The 17,501-nt window shown below is 47.0% G+C and overlaps 3 protein-coding genes across 3 annotated transcripts; 2 read left to right on the top strand and 1 right to left on the bottom strand.

Annotated features, from left to right (window-relative positions):
* Nucleotides 1-256: 256 nt before the first annotated feature.
* LOC131212976 (uncharacterized) lies at nt 257-7,740 on the top strand. Its single transcript, XM_058207079.1, has 3 exons — nt 257-631; nt 3,985-4,272; nt 4,681-7,740. Exons 1-3 carry the CDS (start codon nt 373-375, stop codon nt 4,770-4,772), a joined length of 639 nt encoding a protein of 212 aa, XP_058063062.1. The 5' UTR covers nt 257-372; the 3' UTR covers nt 4,773-7,740.
* Nucleotides 7,741-8,074: 334 nt separating this feature from the next.
* Nucleotides 8,075-9,711, top strand: LOC131209171 (protein Mpv17). The gene is made up of 2 exons (XM_058202169.1): nt 8,075-8,388; nt 8,458-9,711. The coding sequence occupies exons 1-2, from the start codon at nt 8,203-8,205 to the stop codon at nt 8,878-8,880; spliced, it is 609 nt and encodes a 202-aa protein (XP_058058152.1). The 5' UTR covers nt 8,075-8,202; the 3' UTR covers nt 8,881-9,711.
* Nucleotides 9,689-14,449, bottom strand: LOC131209170 (ATP-binding cassette sub-family C member 4-like). Its single transcript, XM_058202168.1, has 7 exons — nt 14,265-14,449; nt 14,014-14,196; nt 13,571-13,953; nt 12,428-13,397; nt 12,146-12,356; nt 11,206-12,064; nt 9,689-11,093 (listed from the first exon to the last, which is right to left on the bottom strand). The coding sequence occupies exons 1-7, from the start codon at nt 14,447-14,449 to the stop codon at nt 9,826-9,828; spliced, it is 4,059 nt and encodes a 1,352-aa protein (XP_058058151.1). The 3' UTR covers nt 9,689-9,825.
* Nucleotides 14,450-17,501: the final 3,052 nt, after the last annotated feature.

Below are 17,501 nucleotides of genomic sequence, written 5' to 3'. Positions count from 1 at the left end.
TTACTGTTATTTCTATACTTTCTTTTTGTTTCTCTTTTCTCCTTTTTTTCCTTCCGTACTCTTTTTCCGAAACTTTGCTTGCGAAATTGCGTTTCGAATGTGTCCAGTGAAAATATATTTATTTTCTTGAATTGTAAATATTTTTGTCGCTGCCACTGAAAACCTCGGGCTTTTTAGTGCGCAAAACACTGCATCGGTAGTTGTTGTGAGTTAAGCAAAGGATGAAAATGCTTGCTCCAGTGAAAGTTTAACCAGTTCTTCTTTGGCTATAACGGCACGATAACAGGCTGGAAGCACCTTTTTGGCCCACGACTAATCTGGGTCCGTAATTAAAATCTGTTGGCCATTCGGCCGATAGTTGTTGTGCTAATAATGAAAGCAAACGGCATGCGGCCCGCACAATTATCGTCAGAAACAATGGGAGGTGGCCACCAGAGTAATCGAAATTGCATACTGGACGGCGGTATAGACAGTCGCCGGCAGGAAGAAGATGGTGGTGGCAACGGTGGCAGCAGGCGGCCGGCGTATCAGCAACAACAGCGGTATCAGCGGCAGCAACAAGAGCAACAGAGACGGGTGCTCCATACCGTCACGAAACCCAAACTAGTGACGCCGTTCACGCGCTTTCAAGGTACACTTTTATGTTGCTCTCTCTCCTTGTAATGGTTCGTTGTAGTGCGCCACACCCGATCGGCCAGCATCGCTCCTGGGATGGCTGGCGTTGCCGTTGAACTGCTAATCCAAGCGGCTCAACACGCTAAGATTGTATCATGCTTTTTTAATTGTTGCTCACACTCGTTTACCAGCAGTTAGAATAATGCCGTTCCACACGACATGCCCGGATCACAGCCATAAACCCGCAGTGCTTTTGTGACTAACAAAAACCGGTGTTTGATTGATCTTTGTAGCTAGTCCACAATGTCCTTTCGTTAAGTCGTTCACATTAACATGAATTATTGCTTGAAGATTGAAGACACGCCAAATTTATGTAGCATCCATGCAGGACTTCGCCGCTGCAATATTGTTTATCTTCCGCACACATGTTCAACACACCAACGCATCCAACTCGGTGCTCCTGCCTTGCTGGATTGTAAAACTTGTTGATTTCAATAATGTTTAATTGAATTGCCAGCGTCCGTTGTGAAACATGTCCGATTCAATTAGGTGTCGCAGTGATTGAAACGCAAACCAACCCATCTTGGCTCACGGGAGGGTGCGCTCTATTGATGTCACTTGGCCGCTGATCAATTTTCTATGTTCCTCGAGCTTGCAACGAATTGACGCACGTACGATTTGTGCGCTTGGTTGACGCAGGATAAAGGCGCTCGTGTGTCACGCACGGAACCGGCGTGAACGCTGTCTACAGACCATGGTGCTAGGTGGTACCGCGGAACGATGCCCAACGGCTTGCGTTTTTGGTGGGTGTTATGAATGATTACTGCTTATGTAGCTTTCGAGCGTCGTGGAGCGGTGCAGCAGTAGGTGGGACGACTCCCTAAACCAACGCTCGCCTAGCTGGAGTAGCGTGACACCACCTCTCCGAAGAGTTCGCATATTTAGAAATCTCACAGCCTACAGACGGCATATGAACGACACAGGATAGTAGCTTGCTTACAGTTGCCAGTGGGAGTTGCGCTAACTTTTCGCGTCCACCAATTAAAAGCCCAGTTACGCTGATGGCAGTCGGTATCATCATCGTGTCAACGGGACATACCTAACCGGTGGCATGGAGCTACCGCAGTCACCTGATGGAGAATTAATTAACGCGGCTCCCGGGTTATCTTTGCTGCTGCTACCCGTAGAGTTGTACGACACTCGATCGGTGTTATGTTTGGTATGCACTGGTGTGATAAAAACGCTGGGTTTTACATTGTTAAACATAACCACGAGCATGCATTCACTATCTTATGAGCAACGTTTCGTGTCTGAGGCAGGTTGTTGTTGCCAAAGGTAATCAAATAATAAGTGAAAGGTGAGTCGTTTTTTGCTTGGCTTTCTTTGCAAAATGGATGGAAGACGGTTCTGCCAAGGTGATATGTCCTTGAATTCGCAAGAGAATGTTTTGGGAATGTTGATCGACTGACTCAAGGAAAAATTCCTATCGTCGGCGATGCTGTGTGAGCGCTCTGGACTATGCAAAACCCTTTAATTTTAGTCTCGCCTCCTCGTGTCGCACGTCAAAATTTCGAATTAAATCGTGTATACATCCAAAAAAACAATAGGGCTGCATCGCGTAATTGCCTGTTGACAACCGTTTATCGCGCCAAGAGAAGAAACAAAAATGGAATTATCAAAAACGAGGCCTTATCAAGGCGACGCACACGACCGATAGAAGGGGCACTCCGAACTGCGTCACTTTTCGTCTGACGTCAAGACCCAAAGAGGCTTCGTGTGTTGATTTTTGTTTCACGTAAACCATCCAATTTTATCTCTAACTGCCCTCCAGTTATGATGGAACAATGAACTGCAGAATGTTGTGCTCGGCAGTGTGTGTGCTGACGATAGGCTCGGCTTATTAAACACTTGTATATTTTAAGGTAAACATATTAGAGGCAAATATCGGCTATTACTGCCAAACGCCTCTATAATTAAAAAAAAAGAGGTAAACATAGTTTTTGTTGTATTTATGCTTTCATGTGGTTTGATTTTGCCAATGAGCTAAAGCAAATATTATGTTTTAAAACATCACCTATTTTACTCAAAGCTATTGGTGTTCTTTTGGTTTCATTTGTTTAGCACAATTCCTACTTCGGTTTGTTGTTGCCGCCGTCGGTAATAGTGACAATTTACTAGAAAGCACTGAACCATGGTCGTCTGGCTTGAGGCCATCTCATTACAAAGCTGAGCGCAAGGAAGTCATTACATTTTGTAACAAGTGTACAACGATGTTCTAAAACCACCATCATTACCACGAAGTGCAGCTTGAAGTCAGCATGGACGTCGGCCGTGCTTGATGGGCCCATAACAAGACTTAGTGGTTGGTTTGCGTGTTTGTGTTCTATACACAGTCACCATCATAAAATTTCTACTCTGGATTGTTCTGACTTTCCTTTTTCTCTCCGTCTATTACGATGAAATGTGAGGCTTTGTACGGCTTTATAGCATAGACAACAATGGACCTGAAGCTAAGCAGCAACATGCCACTATTTGCACCAATAGTCGTGTAATTTTATTTGCACCGTAATTCAAAATCATTTTGAAATACTGTTTTTTGTTATTTCGAATATATTTTGCAAATGAACATAATAAAGCTATTTGCTATTTGTGGTCTATTTCATTTTCTGTCCCATTACTGGTTTCTTTAGATTACAACTTTTTACTCTACGCCACCTTGTTTCGTAAACTCGTGAGCTGTTTACAAAATTTGTCCTTCGTTTAAAGCTGTATCCAATACGTTCATCGTAGCTATTTTAGGTGTTCATCAGTTGTCTATGATTCTCTTCTATGTTTTAACATTTCATTGCCTAATCTTTTTCGCACATCAATCTGTTTAGCAGAGGTACGTCAAGTGCACTCTTTTCATACCAATTGACCACATTGACAACATCTTGATTCAATCTAAGTTGCCCTATCAAAAACAACTCCTTTATATGAGCTTCGTCTTCGTGTCACTATGGCAAAAAATAAGCGTGACAACCTTTTCAACGCTCTGTACCAACCTTCCGACCAGAACGAGTTTAATTGACTAAATCGGAGAAGAAAAGGATTGCAAAATACGTTCAGGTCGTCGTGTCCATTGCTGCTTGATTAATTTCTTTCGCAGTAGACGGATTGCTAGTTGCGGTCCCATGGTGTGCTGTCGTGGGTTCTGATATTTATTTTCGATCTATTTCTTTTCCTTTCTTTCATGTCCGCTTGCATGCACGAATGTTTCATCGCAAAAAAACTGGACCGTTCCGCAACTTTGCCTCCAATTCTTCCGGTGTACGGGTGATGCGCATCCCATGGCTCCTCCTCACTTACTGGCCACGCAATGTGCAACAGTGCTAAGAATTATCAAATTAGCTACCATGGACAAACTACGTGGCGAAGCGAATGAAGCAGACAACCGGACCGGTAGTAACACCCAGCAACCAGTAGGAAGTGACGTAGATGGTGGAGGTGGTCCCGGTACGCGTGTGGAAGGAGACAGGGCGTCGGACGAGTTCCACCATCAGTTTTATAACACTGGTCGGATAGGACGTCGTAACGCGCTGCCAGATATCCTGGGTACACACTGCACCACGACGACCGCCGACCTGTCGACGCAACTGGGAGCCCTCTCTACCTCAGGTGAGTGTCAAACCAACATGATTCCTACACATATTGCCACATAGTGAAACTAATTTGCACAAAACATGTGCTATAAAAGACTTTTGCTAATAATTGTCACTGATTATGTTTCGGTTCAACCGCTCGTCTAAATACTGATTCATGAAATAGTTTCGTTAAAGTTGAATGCGATTTATCTACTACTATGCTTTTCGCAACGTTCCGAAATATTTCGCGATTGTTGCTTAATTTAGTATTAACCGTAATTTTGTCACTTAAATTGTATAAACTCAGTAGTGTTACCATTCGTTATTGTAAATAATGTATTAAATGGATCTCTTAACTATAATTTATAACGCGTCACTATTAGAAATCGGATGAAAAGAAAATTAAACAGCTAATGTTTACTATAATTATCGCTGTCCCCAGAATGTGCCGGTAAATCGCCCGAAGGAAGTGGACTTAGTAGTAGCATAGCACCACCGAATGGCGGACAACCACCGACCACGACGGCTACGTAAGGTAGGCAACCAAATTAGGACCGGCATCCGACACCACCTGCAAAAAGTACCATTCGAGTGTAGCTAGCAAACGGACCACAATGCACGCCTCATCGGTTCACCATCGGACACTCTCGGTCACAGTTCCCGCTTAGGAGTTTCCACAATTATTTTTCACGGCTAAGAAAACTGATCCATAATGGAACCTTGGTCGCGGCGTGCTGGGCAGCAGCAACATAGCATAAGCCGTTCAGGGTTTGCACTCTACTCTACCCGGCACTACGCGCTTTCGGGATGTATGCATCAGTTGAAGATTACTTTCAAGCATTATCAAAGGAGAAGCTATCAAACGGTCACTATCAAAAACTATCAAAAGCCGCGATCACAAGACGATGTCTCGCTCACCACGACCCAGAATCACCAGCCACTAACACTTATCGAAGATTCTCCTGTATACTGTTCAAGCCAAAGATATTTTCGTAGAGAGTATTTCCGTTCACGCTAGGTAGGAACAGCATACCGCTTGCTCCCGTGGTATACATATTCTTACCGCTCGGTGTGTAGTTAGACAGCTGAGAATCTTACGGAAGTTAGGCCAGAAACAGAATTGTGGGCTCAGAGGGGACTCACTGGGTGGCGCAAGTAGATTCGGGTTTCGATTAAGAAACGGGTTCACGCCGAAGGGGACGGGTGTGCGACTACGTACCGGCATGATGGTCCCAATAAGAACATGGTGTAAATAAGGGTGCGAAGCGTCATTCTTGCGTTCTCCGTACTCCGACGAGTCGATTATGTTGTCAACCAACAATGCTTATTATGTTGTGATGTGGTGAATGCCACGAACAGACACATGGTTGGGTGGAATTGGTGAAACGCTGTCTTCACCCAAACGCACGAAACAGGCAGCGCAATCCTGAGCGTGATAATGGAGCTTTTTTCTTATTTAGTGGTACGTGAACTGACGCAGGTAAATGTTATCGTTAATAGTACTAAACTGCACACAGATGTTCCTTTACAAGTATTCCCTGCGCCACGGAAAGCGTAGATTTATTTATATTTTAATTCACAAACCTGCGAACACGCTCGAGCATCGAGACTGCGAATTTCTTCCACTCGGCAGCCGCCACTTCTTCGGAATAATGCACTTTCCACGGAATCTAACAAAACTCCAACCTTAACCGGAAGTGACATTATTAGCGCTTTCGTGTAAAAGGCACATTCGAGAGCAAAAAGTCAACCGAATCAGTATATTTTCTTTCTAGCGGTAGTAGTGCCACAACGGCATTGGCAAGATGGATTATTTGCTTCAAAATAAAAAAAGAGACTCATTCTAATATGCCAAACTAAAATACTGCTAGTGCACAGGAGTAAATGTTTTTTTTCTGACAAACCATCCTTTGGATATGAAACATGGTTCCTTTATTCTCATTTTCTCGCTTTTGGCACTGCTGTTTAGCTTTTAAAAGCCTATGGGCCATGGCGCACAACAGAATTTGATAGCTATACTTTATTTAGATTGTTTCTGACATCATAATACAGGGAAAGAAACTGTAAGCTTCGTGAAATAGTTTAGAATAACGTTAGTGTAGCGGTAGGCAAGGCTTCTTGTATTTAAAGTCTCGTACTGTCTCACAGGCTATAATCTTCAAAGGCCGGAGGAGGGTGGATGAGTGAACGAAAAAAAAAGGATATTCACCTAGCTGGTATCAATGTTTATGTTCCTAAGTTTCTAACAATAAACAACGAAATTGTCCGGTTTGCATAGTGTGCGCTGTGACACTGAACGTGGGACGGTCCGCAGAAAAGAACGGATTACTTGAAAAAGTAAGTCATTGCTGTGACTTTCGGCTTTCACTCGGTTATGGTAAAGCCGCGTGTAAGCTCTCTTTCACCCTCTCTCTAGCTAATATTTAAGAATAATAACTCAAATACACATTATCGAGAGAGCAGCTTGTGTCAGCAAAGTGTAACATTTTGTGAGCTTTAATTTTTCCCCTTAAACATTTAGGGTAGAGTGACTCTCTGCACAGAAAGTCTCTCTTTCGTACATTGCTTGTTCAATTATGAAAGAGACCGAAGTTGAATTACAAAGCCAGTCTAAGAGTATTCTCTTGTGATAGTTAGACCAACAGCGCGAATATCGAACGAATAACAAAACGAAGCTTGCCTACTTCGTAGCGACAGCGTATTCTGTACAAAAATATTCGCTCTCTGTAATTCTGCGCCCATCGTTCTTCGTCTTGTGAAGCTTTCAATTTGATTTGTGATTTCCAGTGGTTTGGTGCATCTCATACTTGATTAACCGAAAAATAAAACGCTCTTCGGTCAACGCTTTTTTGAATGTTGATCGGTGTGTGAAGACAGATAAAATAACGTGCTTGCGAAGCTTAGAGGTGTTAACAACCATTTTACGAATGAGGCTTGGTCTTAATAGACAATTCGTGTCGATGAAAGGCGATTAGAGAGTGAGATAATAACAGCCAAGCCGAGGAGGATACCAACTTTACTGTTAAATATGTGTCAATTGTGCAAGAAAAATCAAATGCAAGATAAGAAAAATATTTAAATTTATAAAACCGATAAGGATTAGATGTAACGTTTGTTTGGAACCAAATCTATTGAGTGAAAACAATGATTAAAAGAAAATATATAGAATTAGACAACTATTTCGGTAAATGATGTTCGAGTGAAAAGTAACATGATGCAAACCAACACAAAAGAATTTGTAATGAATGAAACGTTACGAAGGATGTACGAACGGAAGAAACCCAAACAGCAAATTTGAACAATAATTTTATTTTACACTTCACTGACACTAGTTGGTAACATGATTTTCCAATGAATTCGGCGATTGCTTACTGGCCAATGAATAGTGAAAGGTACATCGAGGAAATCTTTTGTGTAGGCACAAAAGAATTCGTACTCCGTTGACACCACACTAAACACACAAAATTATGACGGATTGTGTACATTTTAAGCATCGTATTTAAAAAGAAAAATGATCATATATATTATTGAAGAATAAAAACAGTTTACGAGAACGCGTTCTTAATTATTTTGCGTTAAACAACAATTGTTTTGAATGTTAGAACAGTCTTATCAATTTGGCTCCTCGTGCGAGCGGAAAGTCACGAACACGAAGTTGCCTTGGACATTGTAACGGACAGTTTGAATTATTCGAAGCAATTTAAATTCTTGCTCTGCGTCACGCCAGGTTCGAATACAACCCTGCGTGATCGTTTGACGTTGCTGACAAATCAGCTGTGTTGGTCGAGGAGATAACGAAGAAGGCAACGCGCGTTGTCGGCAAAAGGGAACCGCGGAACTATCGATCTTCGCGTGCCCCCTTTCTTCGTCGCCCTACAGCGACTAGTGATAGTGTTTTTCTTATTTTCGTGCAGCCAGTTGAAAGAAAATTAGTAATTTTCGAAATTTTAGAACTAGTGAAAATATGTCTCTTTCGAGTCTGTACAAGCGGGCGCTCGTGCGTTACCCGGTGCTGGTGCAATCCGTTCAATCAGGCTTGCTTATGGGGATCGGGGATGTTATCGCCCAAGGATTTATCGAGCGGAAGGACTGGAAATCGTTCGATGGGTTACGAACTTTCAAATTTTTCAGCATTGGATTTTGCGTTGGAGTAAGTGTTACGGGTGAACCGATTACCTCCGCAATGCCGACTATTTACTGTTCTTTTTCTTCTGCCTAGGGTCCTGGACTGCGGAAGTGGTACGGTGTGCTCGACCGGCACGTTGGCCAACGGGGAGGCAGCAAAGCGGTCACCACGCTGAAGAAGGTTGCCCTCGACCAGCTCATCTTTGCACCGATCTTTCTGGGAACGCTCATCGGTACGATCGGATTGTTGCAGGGGAACAACATAGGCGAGATAAAACGCAAACTTCACCACGAGTACGGTGACATTCTGCTGACAAACTATTACGTCTGGCCGTGGGTACAGCTGGCCAACTTCTATCTCGTGCCACTGAACTATCAGGTGCTGCTGGTGCAATCGGTGGCCGTGTTTTGGAACACGTATTTGTCGTGGAAAACAAATCAGGCAGAATCTACGAAACCGCGGCTTGCACTGGCGCACGATGCTATCGCACCCGGCGATGATACTGTCGCCACGTAAAGCTCGTATCAGCTAGAAATTGACACGGACCGAGAACCAAGCTGGTTCTCACGAAGGCAGCGACTATTGTGATATTGATCGAGGCGAAAGAGGACGGAAGTCATATTTTTAGAATACACCAAAGGTAGGAAAAGCTTCCCCTCCATAGAAGACGGTTAAAACGGAGTTCCATCCATGGAACGTTGTGAAGAGAGATAGGAACGCGCAGTCTTATCTCTGATTAGTGAAGTCACCTCTAGAAGCTACAATTTGTTCCAAACTCCTCCAAACACAACAGTAGGTAAGCCTGTTTGTAAACAATCGGCCCGAACACTTTCCGCACATTACGATTCACGTGTTTTAAACAGAGTGCCTAACACGTGCCGTCTTAGAAGCATAGCTAAACGTGCCATTGACTAACCGTGATTGCAGGAAGTAATTCAAAATTACGAAACCATCCTCGTTCGGTTTTAATTGGATTCTTGGTACTTGCAGTTGTTTGTTCGAGCAATCATGAGTGTGTGTAAATGCACCAAAATTGCCATAGAGGTTAGTTTGAACGCTTAGGATGCAGCAGAAACGTAAAGATCTTTTCGTAGAAGAAATCAATTGTACTTGTGACTGCTTAGCCGTCCTTATAGCAGTGCATGACAGTAGCCAAAGTGGCAAAAAAGAACATACTTGCCGATGGTAAGTGCTAGTGCCCGTACCAGCACGCCAAGTGGAACAGTCAAACAGCTCCCCGTGACCTAGGGATACTCCAATTCCATTTCTTATCCTGCCATTTTTTTGGCATAACACGCATATGTTGACAAGGTAGTTAATAAAAACTGTCCTTTTTCATCGACTTTATTCTTTGCTCCGTAAAAGATGCTACGGCTACGGTCTACCGTAGAGTTAAGTACGAACTAATCAAGACACTTTCTGAGATTTTTTCGAATCCGTTCGCTGCGATGCCCAAACGTGCTAAGCGATCTTAGCTTTCTCCTGGTCGGTCTTGGTGGGTCTGGTTTGTGCAATTTTGAGAAGATTCTCCGCCTCGTTCGCTCCGGTTGCAAGTACAATATCTCGGAACATGCCACCGGGACGTTCCAGCAGCTCGATGGGCGATCCAAACTCTACCGCTTGCCCGGCGTCCATCACCAGTACCCGGTCGTAGTCCATGATCGTGTTCAAGCGATGCGCGATCGTAAGCACTGTGCAGTCGGCAAACTGTTCCCGGATTGCACGCTGAATCAATCGGTCGGTATCCGGATCGACGTTGGCCGTTGCTTCGTCCAGCACCAGGATACGATTACCGCGAAGGATGGCTCGCGCCAAGCACAGCAGCTGTCGCTGACCAACGCTAAAGTTCTGTCCACCGGCCGCAACGAACGAGTGCAAACCTAAGCCGGCCGATGATTCGCTGGCTAGTTCGCGCAACTCGACCAAATCCAGCGCTCGCCATAACAACGCATCTGGATAGTTCTCGAATGGATCGAGATTGCGTCGAAGCGTTCCCGAAAACAGGACCGGATCTTGCGGGATGATCGATATGTGCGACCGAAGCCGCTCCAGAGTGATATCGGCCGTGTTTAGTCCATCGATCAGTATGTCACCTTCGACGAGCGCCATCCGAAAGAGGGCCACAATGATGGACGATTTGCCGGCGCCCGTCCTTCCGACGATACCAACCTTTTCGCGTGCCGCCACGGTAAATGACAGTTGGCGCAGGACGGCCACATCGTGTTCCGCATAGCGCAGGAAAACGTTACGGAACTCAATCTCACCGTGCTCGGGCCATTGGGCTGATATGGAAACAGGAAGCACCGGGGGTGTAGTTACAGCTGCCTTCTTGGTGTCATTGGTGCTTTCCTCCGGAGGTAGCTGTCGATATTCCAACAGTCGCTCTACCGCTACCAGATGGTTGAACATTTCCGCACTCTGCCGGATCCCGAACTGCATCTGACTGCCGATGCTGTTTATCTGCGATATGGCCAATCCAACGCTGGCCCCAATCGCATCGCTGTCGATGAGCAGGTAGCTTAGGGTGACCGAGGAAAGAAGAAGGAAAAAGATCGTGTCCAAAAACAGGCCGAATGCTATGCGACCCGCATGAAACATGAAACACGCGCCGGTGTTGACGTTCTGGTGCGTATCGAACTCTTGTACGAGTAGCCTCTGCACACCGTAGGAGCGAATCGTTGGCAGCCCCGAGAGGGTGGCCGCAATGTGGGAGAAAATCGGTGACCGAGCTGCAAAGTGACAAAGTTTTCAAATGACTACATTTTTTCCTCATTCAGACAACATCATGAACTGCAGTAATTCGGCGCAATTGGCGACGAAATGTCGATACCTAGTACTTACTTGTTGCCTCCAAGCGTCGTGTGTTCCGTGATGTACGCAAGTAGATGCGGCGGGAAAAGAACAGTCCACCAAGCAGCAATAGAACAGGCAGCATAAAGTATGGCTGAACAAACATCACCACCATCATGGCGCCAACAAACATGAGTATCGTTTGCGTTGCATCCATGATCGATTTCGGCAGCATCTCATCCATTGATCCCATATCCTTCGAGAAGCGGTTTAGAATGGCACCGGAAGGGTTCGTTTCGAAGAAGCGCACAGATGCCGCAATAAATCCCTCAAAGACCCGATCGTGAATCGATTGCGACGCACGGGCACATGCCTTGTAGAACCCGAAGGCACGTGTCATGGCGACGATGAAAATGGTTCCGACAAGCGCCGTATGGATGTACACGCAAGTGTCCTGTGCCAGGGCCGGTGAATTGACTGGTGTGGCGGCAGCGTTGCCATTAACTGTCCAAGAGGCTACCGTCCGTTGTTCCTCGAGTGCAGTCCAGAATGAAACCCACCAATCGGCCACACTGACAACGATTTGTGTGATGGCGAACAGAGCGATCAGCGAAACGAAGATCAGCCAGCTGCCGGCACTGGAGGCGTACTGCAGAAAAACCGCGGATCCTGGGAGCTTTTCACGTGGTGATTTTTCGAACCTATCTTTGGCTGCTTGATCACCGTCAGTGCTCTGTTCGGTCGGATCTTCCAAGGCCGCACTGTCGAATGTGGCAGTTGAGCTGGTTGAGGTATGCGATATCGTTCGACCACTTTGTGTAGTGCTCTCCGACTCTTCGTTGTCGTTGTGTTCCAGCTGGATGCCTCGTTGCTGCAAATCCTGTGGCGTACCTTGAGCTACAACTTTGCCCTTTCGAAATGGAAAAAAATGTGATAACCTGCTTTTGAGATATGTATGGTCTACAATATAGTGTACGTTTAGTATATTCACCTCCTTCACTACGACGATCCAATCCGCTTGCTGGAGAAAATGAATCTGATGTGTTACCAGGATTCGTGTAGCCGCCGGATTGCGGCGTGTAAGCAACCCTCCATTCGCAATGCAGAGGTCAAACAGATGCTTGGCAACGTGTGCGTCGACGGCGCTGAGTGGATCATCCAGAAGGTAAATATCGGCCATTCGGTAGACTGCGCGAGCTAAGCTGAGGAAAAGTTTATACTTATTCCAAAAAAGGTCACCGACCGATCAACACAAATTCTTCTGCGTACTTACCAAACGCGAGCCTTCTGTCCTCCCGACAGTGACACGCCACGCTCACCGATGAGCGTCATATCACCAGCCGGAAACTGTGCCAAGTCCGTTTGCAGCGCGCATACCTTCAGCACCTGCCGGTAGCGGTGTTGTTCGAGTGGCTCGCCGAAAAGAATGTTCTGTCTAAGACTCCCGCTGAACAACCATGGTTCCTGACTGGCGTAAGCAATAGACGATGGGCGACCCATCAGAAGTGATCCTCGTTCGATCGGGAGTTCTCTCAGCAGCACCTGCAATATGGAGCTTTTGCCGGCGCCAACGGGCCCCACGATGCCAATCAGCTGTCCTCGTTTAAATTCGATATCGATGCAGTCCAGCGTTGGGTTGGCTCGGTCAATCGAGTCTTGTGGCCCGCTGCTCCACCGTGCCGTTAGATTTTGCATCGTAATTGCTACGCCATCTGCTGGAAGGTCGTCTTCATTAAGCAGACGTTTCGTTTCCCCTTGGTCACCATTCTCCACTGGACCGTGGGAATCACTGGCACATATTTTCGAGGGCTCCACTTCGTCGTACTCGAGAAATGCTTGCAGACGTCGGACAGCAACTCGCGCTTCGCCCAACTCAGCTATGCCTCTCCCGAAAAGACCGGCCATGGTATAGGCCACGTTCGAAAGGTAGCTCGTTGCCACAAACACCTTCGCCGCGGTAATGTCTTCCCCGAGCATGATGAACGCCAGCATAACACCGAGAACGGCGGCACGGGTCGTGAAAAGCTGAAATGTCATATAAACGGCTCGAAGGTAACCGCTTTTCAAAACCTCGCGAAGTTCCTTATAGCGTGCTTGCGAAATGAGCTTTGCGAATGGTAGCTCCCAGGCGTACATCTTGATCACTGCGATGCCAGCAATGATTTCGTCCATCAACCGTATCCGTTCGTCCGTCTTCAGTGCCGTCCGTAGACGATAGCGTGACGTGAGAGTGCCGGTATAGGCTGTGATTGGAAGAAGGAGTGCAGTGCGAGAAGCGGCCGAATTCAGTGTACGTAATTAAATTGGTTCTTTTTTTGCAAAACAACCTACTGTTAACAACTCAATCAATTTTAATTTTAGTGTGGACTGCTGTTTTCATATTAAAACTTGTGGGCCACAGGACTACAGTACTTACACTGTATAGGCGTAATGATGACGATCGCTACCATGCCTATCACGCCAGACCAACCGATCTCGTACCAAAGCAGCAAGCCCGACAGCACCATAACGACGGGCGATGTCCACATGAAACACACGAGGTAAGAAGCAATGTCGAACCTATTCACGTCGTTCGACAGTAGATTCACCACCTTCCCGGCGGATGTTTCACCGAGGGCGGTTCGTGAGAGACGCAACGCCTTCCGGTACAGTACACTGCATACGGCAATCTTCGTTTGCACACCCGTCAGGCACGTGAGAATCCCGTACTGATTGTCGCACAGCACAATAACGCCTCGTGTAGCGATCATACCGATCGCGTAATACACTGCCTCCTGGTGGGAAGTGTTGCTTTGCGCTCTACCAAAAACCGATAGTTAAGGGTACGTAACTTAACTTCGTGCTAGATGGGCAACTCACCTGAAGTACAGCAAGAGTCGGCCGAAAAAGATGGGTTGTAAAAGCCGCAGAATAACTTCGCCCAGCAGGGCCAACGCGGAGAGCGTAAGCCATTCCTTCCAGAAGGTACGAAATATAGCCCGTACCAAAGACGGCCGATAGAGTGAATTTTTATCCTTTCGAGCGAGTTGCTCGTTCCATCGTCTGCAAGGGGATTGATATCGATTTAGGCCAAGGATCGCTTGCAATGAACATCATTTTGTGACACACACCTTTCCAGCCGATCACCTAAACCATCCGCTTGATGCTCGTCGAGCGGCGTGTACAGATCGTTGATTTCAAACTTGCTGTTGTAACCTTTCTTAAACATGTCGACGGTCCACCAGAAAGTTAGCACCGAAAGGAAGCTCGCCCGTTGGCGTGGATTCGGACTGAGCTTCACGCGTGGCGCTTCCATTGGCACGTACGGGTGGTGGCGTTCACGGACAAACACGATCCTTCGTGTCTTCGTTCCGGATTCTGACGATCGTTGGTGATGTCGCCGTGTGCTGGTTGGGCGCCGTTCAAAATCAACAGAGACAACTGATAAAACTCAAGGGCTGGCCGGGTACGCCGCCACCCCCGGCTGTGTAATGATTTATCACGCCTCGTAATAGGAAGCCGGTGGCAAGGTGCTTAACAGTACGAGAGCAAGCAAACATTAGAACACGTCGCAACGTGTCCTGCGAATCGGACGTTCACACACAAACAGACGGATTGCGTGAGCGTGACGGAATTCGGGGCACTTTGTTTCGCGTGTTTGGCTGGACGCCAGAAAACCAATACACACACGCCAACGTCACGGCCAGAGTTTATTTTCACCCCAAATCAGCTGTTCTTGACAACGCAAACGCCGGTCGCCGTGTTGCCGGTTGAGGAAAGCAGAGAAGGGAAAGCTACGAGAGAGAGAGTCAGCGAAACAGCAACGGGGAGGAACGGGGAAGTCGGACACCAGTGGCCGTCCTACGTCAGTGGCTGATAAGGAGCGCACCACCGACGCTCCGAGCGCGTGGAAAATTCTACGAAGACTACTCCGCGAGCGGAAGCCGCTGGTCCGTTATATTAAGGCCGATTCGCGAGCGAGTAAAGCCCACCGTGAGACATCAAGTGCATTTTGCCGTACGTGATAGGAGGTCGGGATGGAAAGTACCGTACGCCCTTCGTCATCCTTTCGATGGCTCAATTTCGCAGTATGTTATGAAGTCGATATTAAACGTCAGTTATGCTGAAATTTCGCCACACTCTCCAAATATCCCGTTTGAATGTTTTGCCATTTTCCAAATATGCCAAACATTTTGACCAACAGTGGAAGCTCCCCACGCTCATAGTCCCTCTCTCTCTCTGCCAAAGTTTCTCTCATCGATCTTCAATCAGCCGACGGAACACATACACATGCGAACGCGAAAAGAGCGCGTTGAATGGTATGAAATCTCGCGGCGCGAATTCGCTTTATTGTGTTTCTCCCGCGGTCCGGTGAAGTTTGAAGTGCGTTTTCGCGACGGTAAAGAGCTCACGTAGCACAGATGCCCGGTCCCGATTTCGTATCGTGCGGTTGCGGCCAATGGTGAAATTGTGGCCGATCTGCACTGCCGAGTGCCACGTGTGAATGGCCGCTGGTGGTGCAGAGAGAACATGTGCATTAATTTGTTTGGACCCGTTCATTGGTGTTTTGACAGACGCACGCCACCCAGCCAGCTGAGATTGTAGTTCGCGTAACGGAACCATCGGGACAACCTTTGGCGGTTAAGACGGTGTTCGCTTTGACATTGGTCGTACCGTTCGCCTATGATATAAAAAGAAGCGCCACAGGTGGTGTAACGTGATGCCAAAGACCCCCTTTTGGGCGGCTTACGAGTGTGTGCGTTACGGCGACGGAGTGCCTCCAATTTTGGGATGCGATTTTTTTTCGACAGATTACCCGTTTTGTTTGGATTCTGTTTGTTTGTTTTAGTTATGCTGCCGGCTATGTTACTCAACCACCGTGCGATCGCGCGTCAAAGGCCCGCGTCATTTACTCAATTTTTGGGAACCTCAACAGTTAACCACGATTTTAACTGATATTACGTCGGTCATCGGCGCCAGCAACTGGTGGCACAGTCGGTTGCGTAGCCAGGAGCCAAAAGCCTAGCGATTGGTGTTACTCCAGTGGACGTCCCGCCCAGCGCTATCTTATCGGCCGCTTGACGTACACTCCTGCTATCAAACAAAAAATGTAGGCGCGCGGCCACACACTGATTTGAGTCCCGCTTTTTGCGCCACGCTTAGGTTGCACTTGAAACTCGATGCCTCCGAACGAGAGGACAGAGCCCATGATGCTGCGTTTTCCTGTTTGCCTTACCGAAACAGAAGAGTCTCGTCGACAGGCCAAATTCACCGGCCCATCAGCGAAAGATTCTGCGAAAGATCCTCTCGTTGAAGCAGCGCAAGCCCTCGCCTCTCGCAGTGTGGGGGATTTTTGGGAGAGTTAAAAAACTACGTACGACGGACCCGTCACAGATGATGTTAGGTGAGATCGCCGGCTTCGACCGTTATATGCTGTGAAGCGGGAGGCAAATTAATGCCCACTGCCATAGCAATGTGCCTCGTCACGCTGTGATTACAGCAAGTAGATCATTCCGGGAAGGATCGGTTGGTGATCGTAAACATTTGTTCATCGCGGAGGCACACCTTTTCCCCGACTATACAGTTGTTGGTGTACATAATGATAGTGCCTACGATAGCGCCCACGGAGAGTGTTCGCAGAATACTTCCAATCACTCAAACGGGGCGACAGAACTTTTTTTTTTTACATGGTCTACAGTGGCTCCAGTTTGTAACTCCACGTGCAGGATCGCCTAACACGCGTAGGATCCCCTAACATGTCCAATGGTACAACGAATGGTACAGTAAAGTATCGTTTCTTATCAGTGAGACGGCAGCCAGAACTGAGAGGGTCAACTTGTGACGAAGTGCAGCAATCGTCTGTTTGCGCATGACTCAAAAACTTATTTTCGTTCCGACCCAGCAGGACGACACACGCTCGGCCTTTTTTTTAATCACTGATACGACGTCCTCCGACACGTAACATATGGCGTCGATTGATTGAGTTCGTTATCGAATATCGTGACATGCCCTTGTCGTTCGAAGCCGCCAAGCCCGTTCCGATTGACACAGATCTAGCGTCTGTGAGGCGGCACCGGGAAACAAGACGCAATAACGTCGGACGCTACCAGTGCATCACAAGTACTGGTACGGTACGGAAGGTTAATTAGTCGTGAGCTACAAAGCAGTCGTCCATACCACACAATCCGTTAGCGTCGGCGGTCTTCTCCGAACTGTTCTGCACTGTCCGTTGGGAGCAAACATTAGGTGGCCGCAATAAGGGGATCATTTCGTTTTATTTGCGCTGAAACACACACGCCGGCTAGAAAGAGCCAATGCTGTGCCAGGTTTACAGATAAGGATGATCTCTGGGCGTACGAAGATGATAG

The sequence above is a fragment of the Anopheles bellator genome, chromosome 2 (genome assembly GCF_943735745.2).
Source record: "Anopheles bellator chromosome 2, idAnoBellAS_SP24_06.2, whole genome shotgun sequence".
NCBI lineage: Eukaryota > Metazoa > Arthropoda > Insecta > Diptera > Culicidae > Anopheles > Anopheles bellator.
The sequence above is the reverse complement of the archived record's forward strand: the minus strand, read 5'-3'. Positions and strand labels throughout refer to the sequence as shown.

Excerpts from the sequence above, each read along its gene's own strand:
- LOC131212976 (XM_058207079.1), top strand. The coding sequence starts at position 373 with ATGAAAGCAAACGGCATGCGGCCCGCACAATTATCGTCAGAAACAATG. Across the intron at positions 632-3,984 it reads GCCGTTCACGCGCTTTCAAG|TGCTAAGAATTATCAAATTA; the intron begins GTACACTTTTAT and ends AATGTGCAACAG. Across the intron at positions 4,273-4,680 it reads GGGAGCCCTCTCTACCTCAG|AATGTGCCGGTAAATCGCCC; the intron begins GTGAGTGTCAAA and ends CGCTGTCCCCAG.
- LOC131209171 (XM_058202169.1), top strand. The coding sequence starts at position 8,203 with ATGTCTCTTTCGAGTCTGTACAAGCGGGCGCTCGTGCGTTACCCGGTG. Across the intron at positions 8,389-8,457 it reads GCATTGGATTTTGCGTTGGA|GGTCCTGGACTGCGGAAGTG; the intron begins GTAAGTGTTACG and ends TCTTCTGCCTAG.
- LOC131209170 (XM_058202168.1), bottom strand. The coding sequence starts at position 14,449 with ATGGAAGCGCCACGCGTGAAGCTCAGTCCGAATCCACGCCAACGGGCG. Across the intron at positions 13,954-14,013 it reads CGACTCTTGCTGTACTTCAG|AGCGCAAAGCAACACTTCCC; the intron begins GTGAGTTGCCCA and ends GGTTTTTGGTAG. Across the intron at positions 11,094-11,205 it reads ACGACGCTTGGAGGCAACAA|CTCGGTCACCGATTTTCTCC; the intron begins GTAAGTACTAGG and ends GTCACTTTGCAG.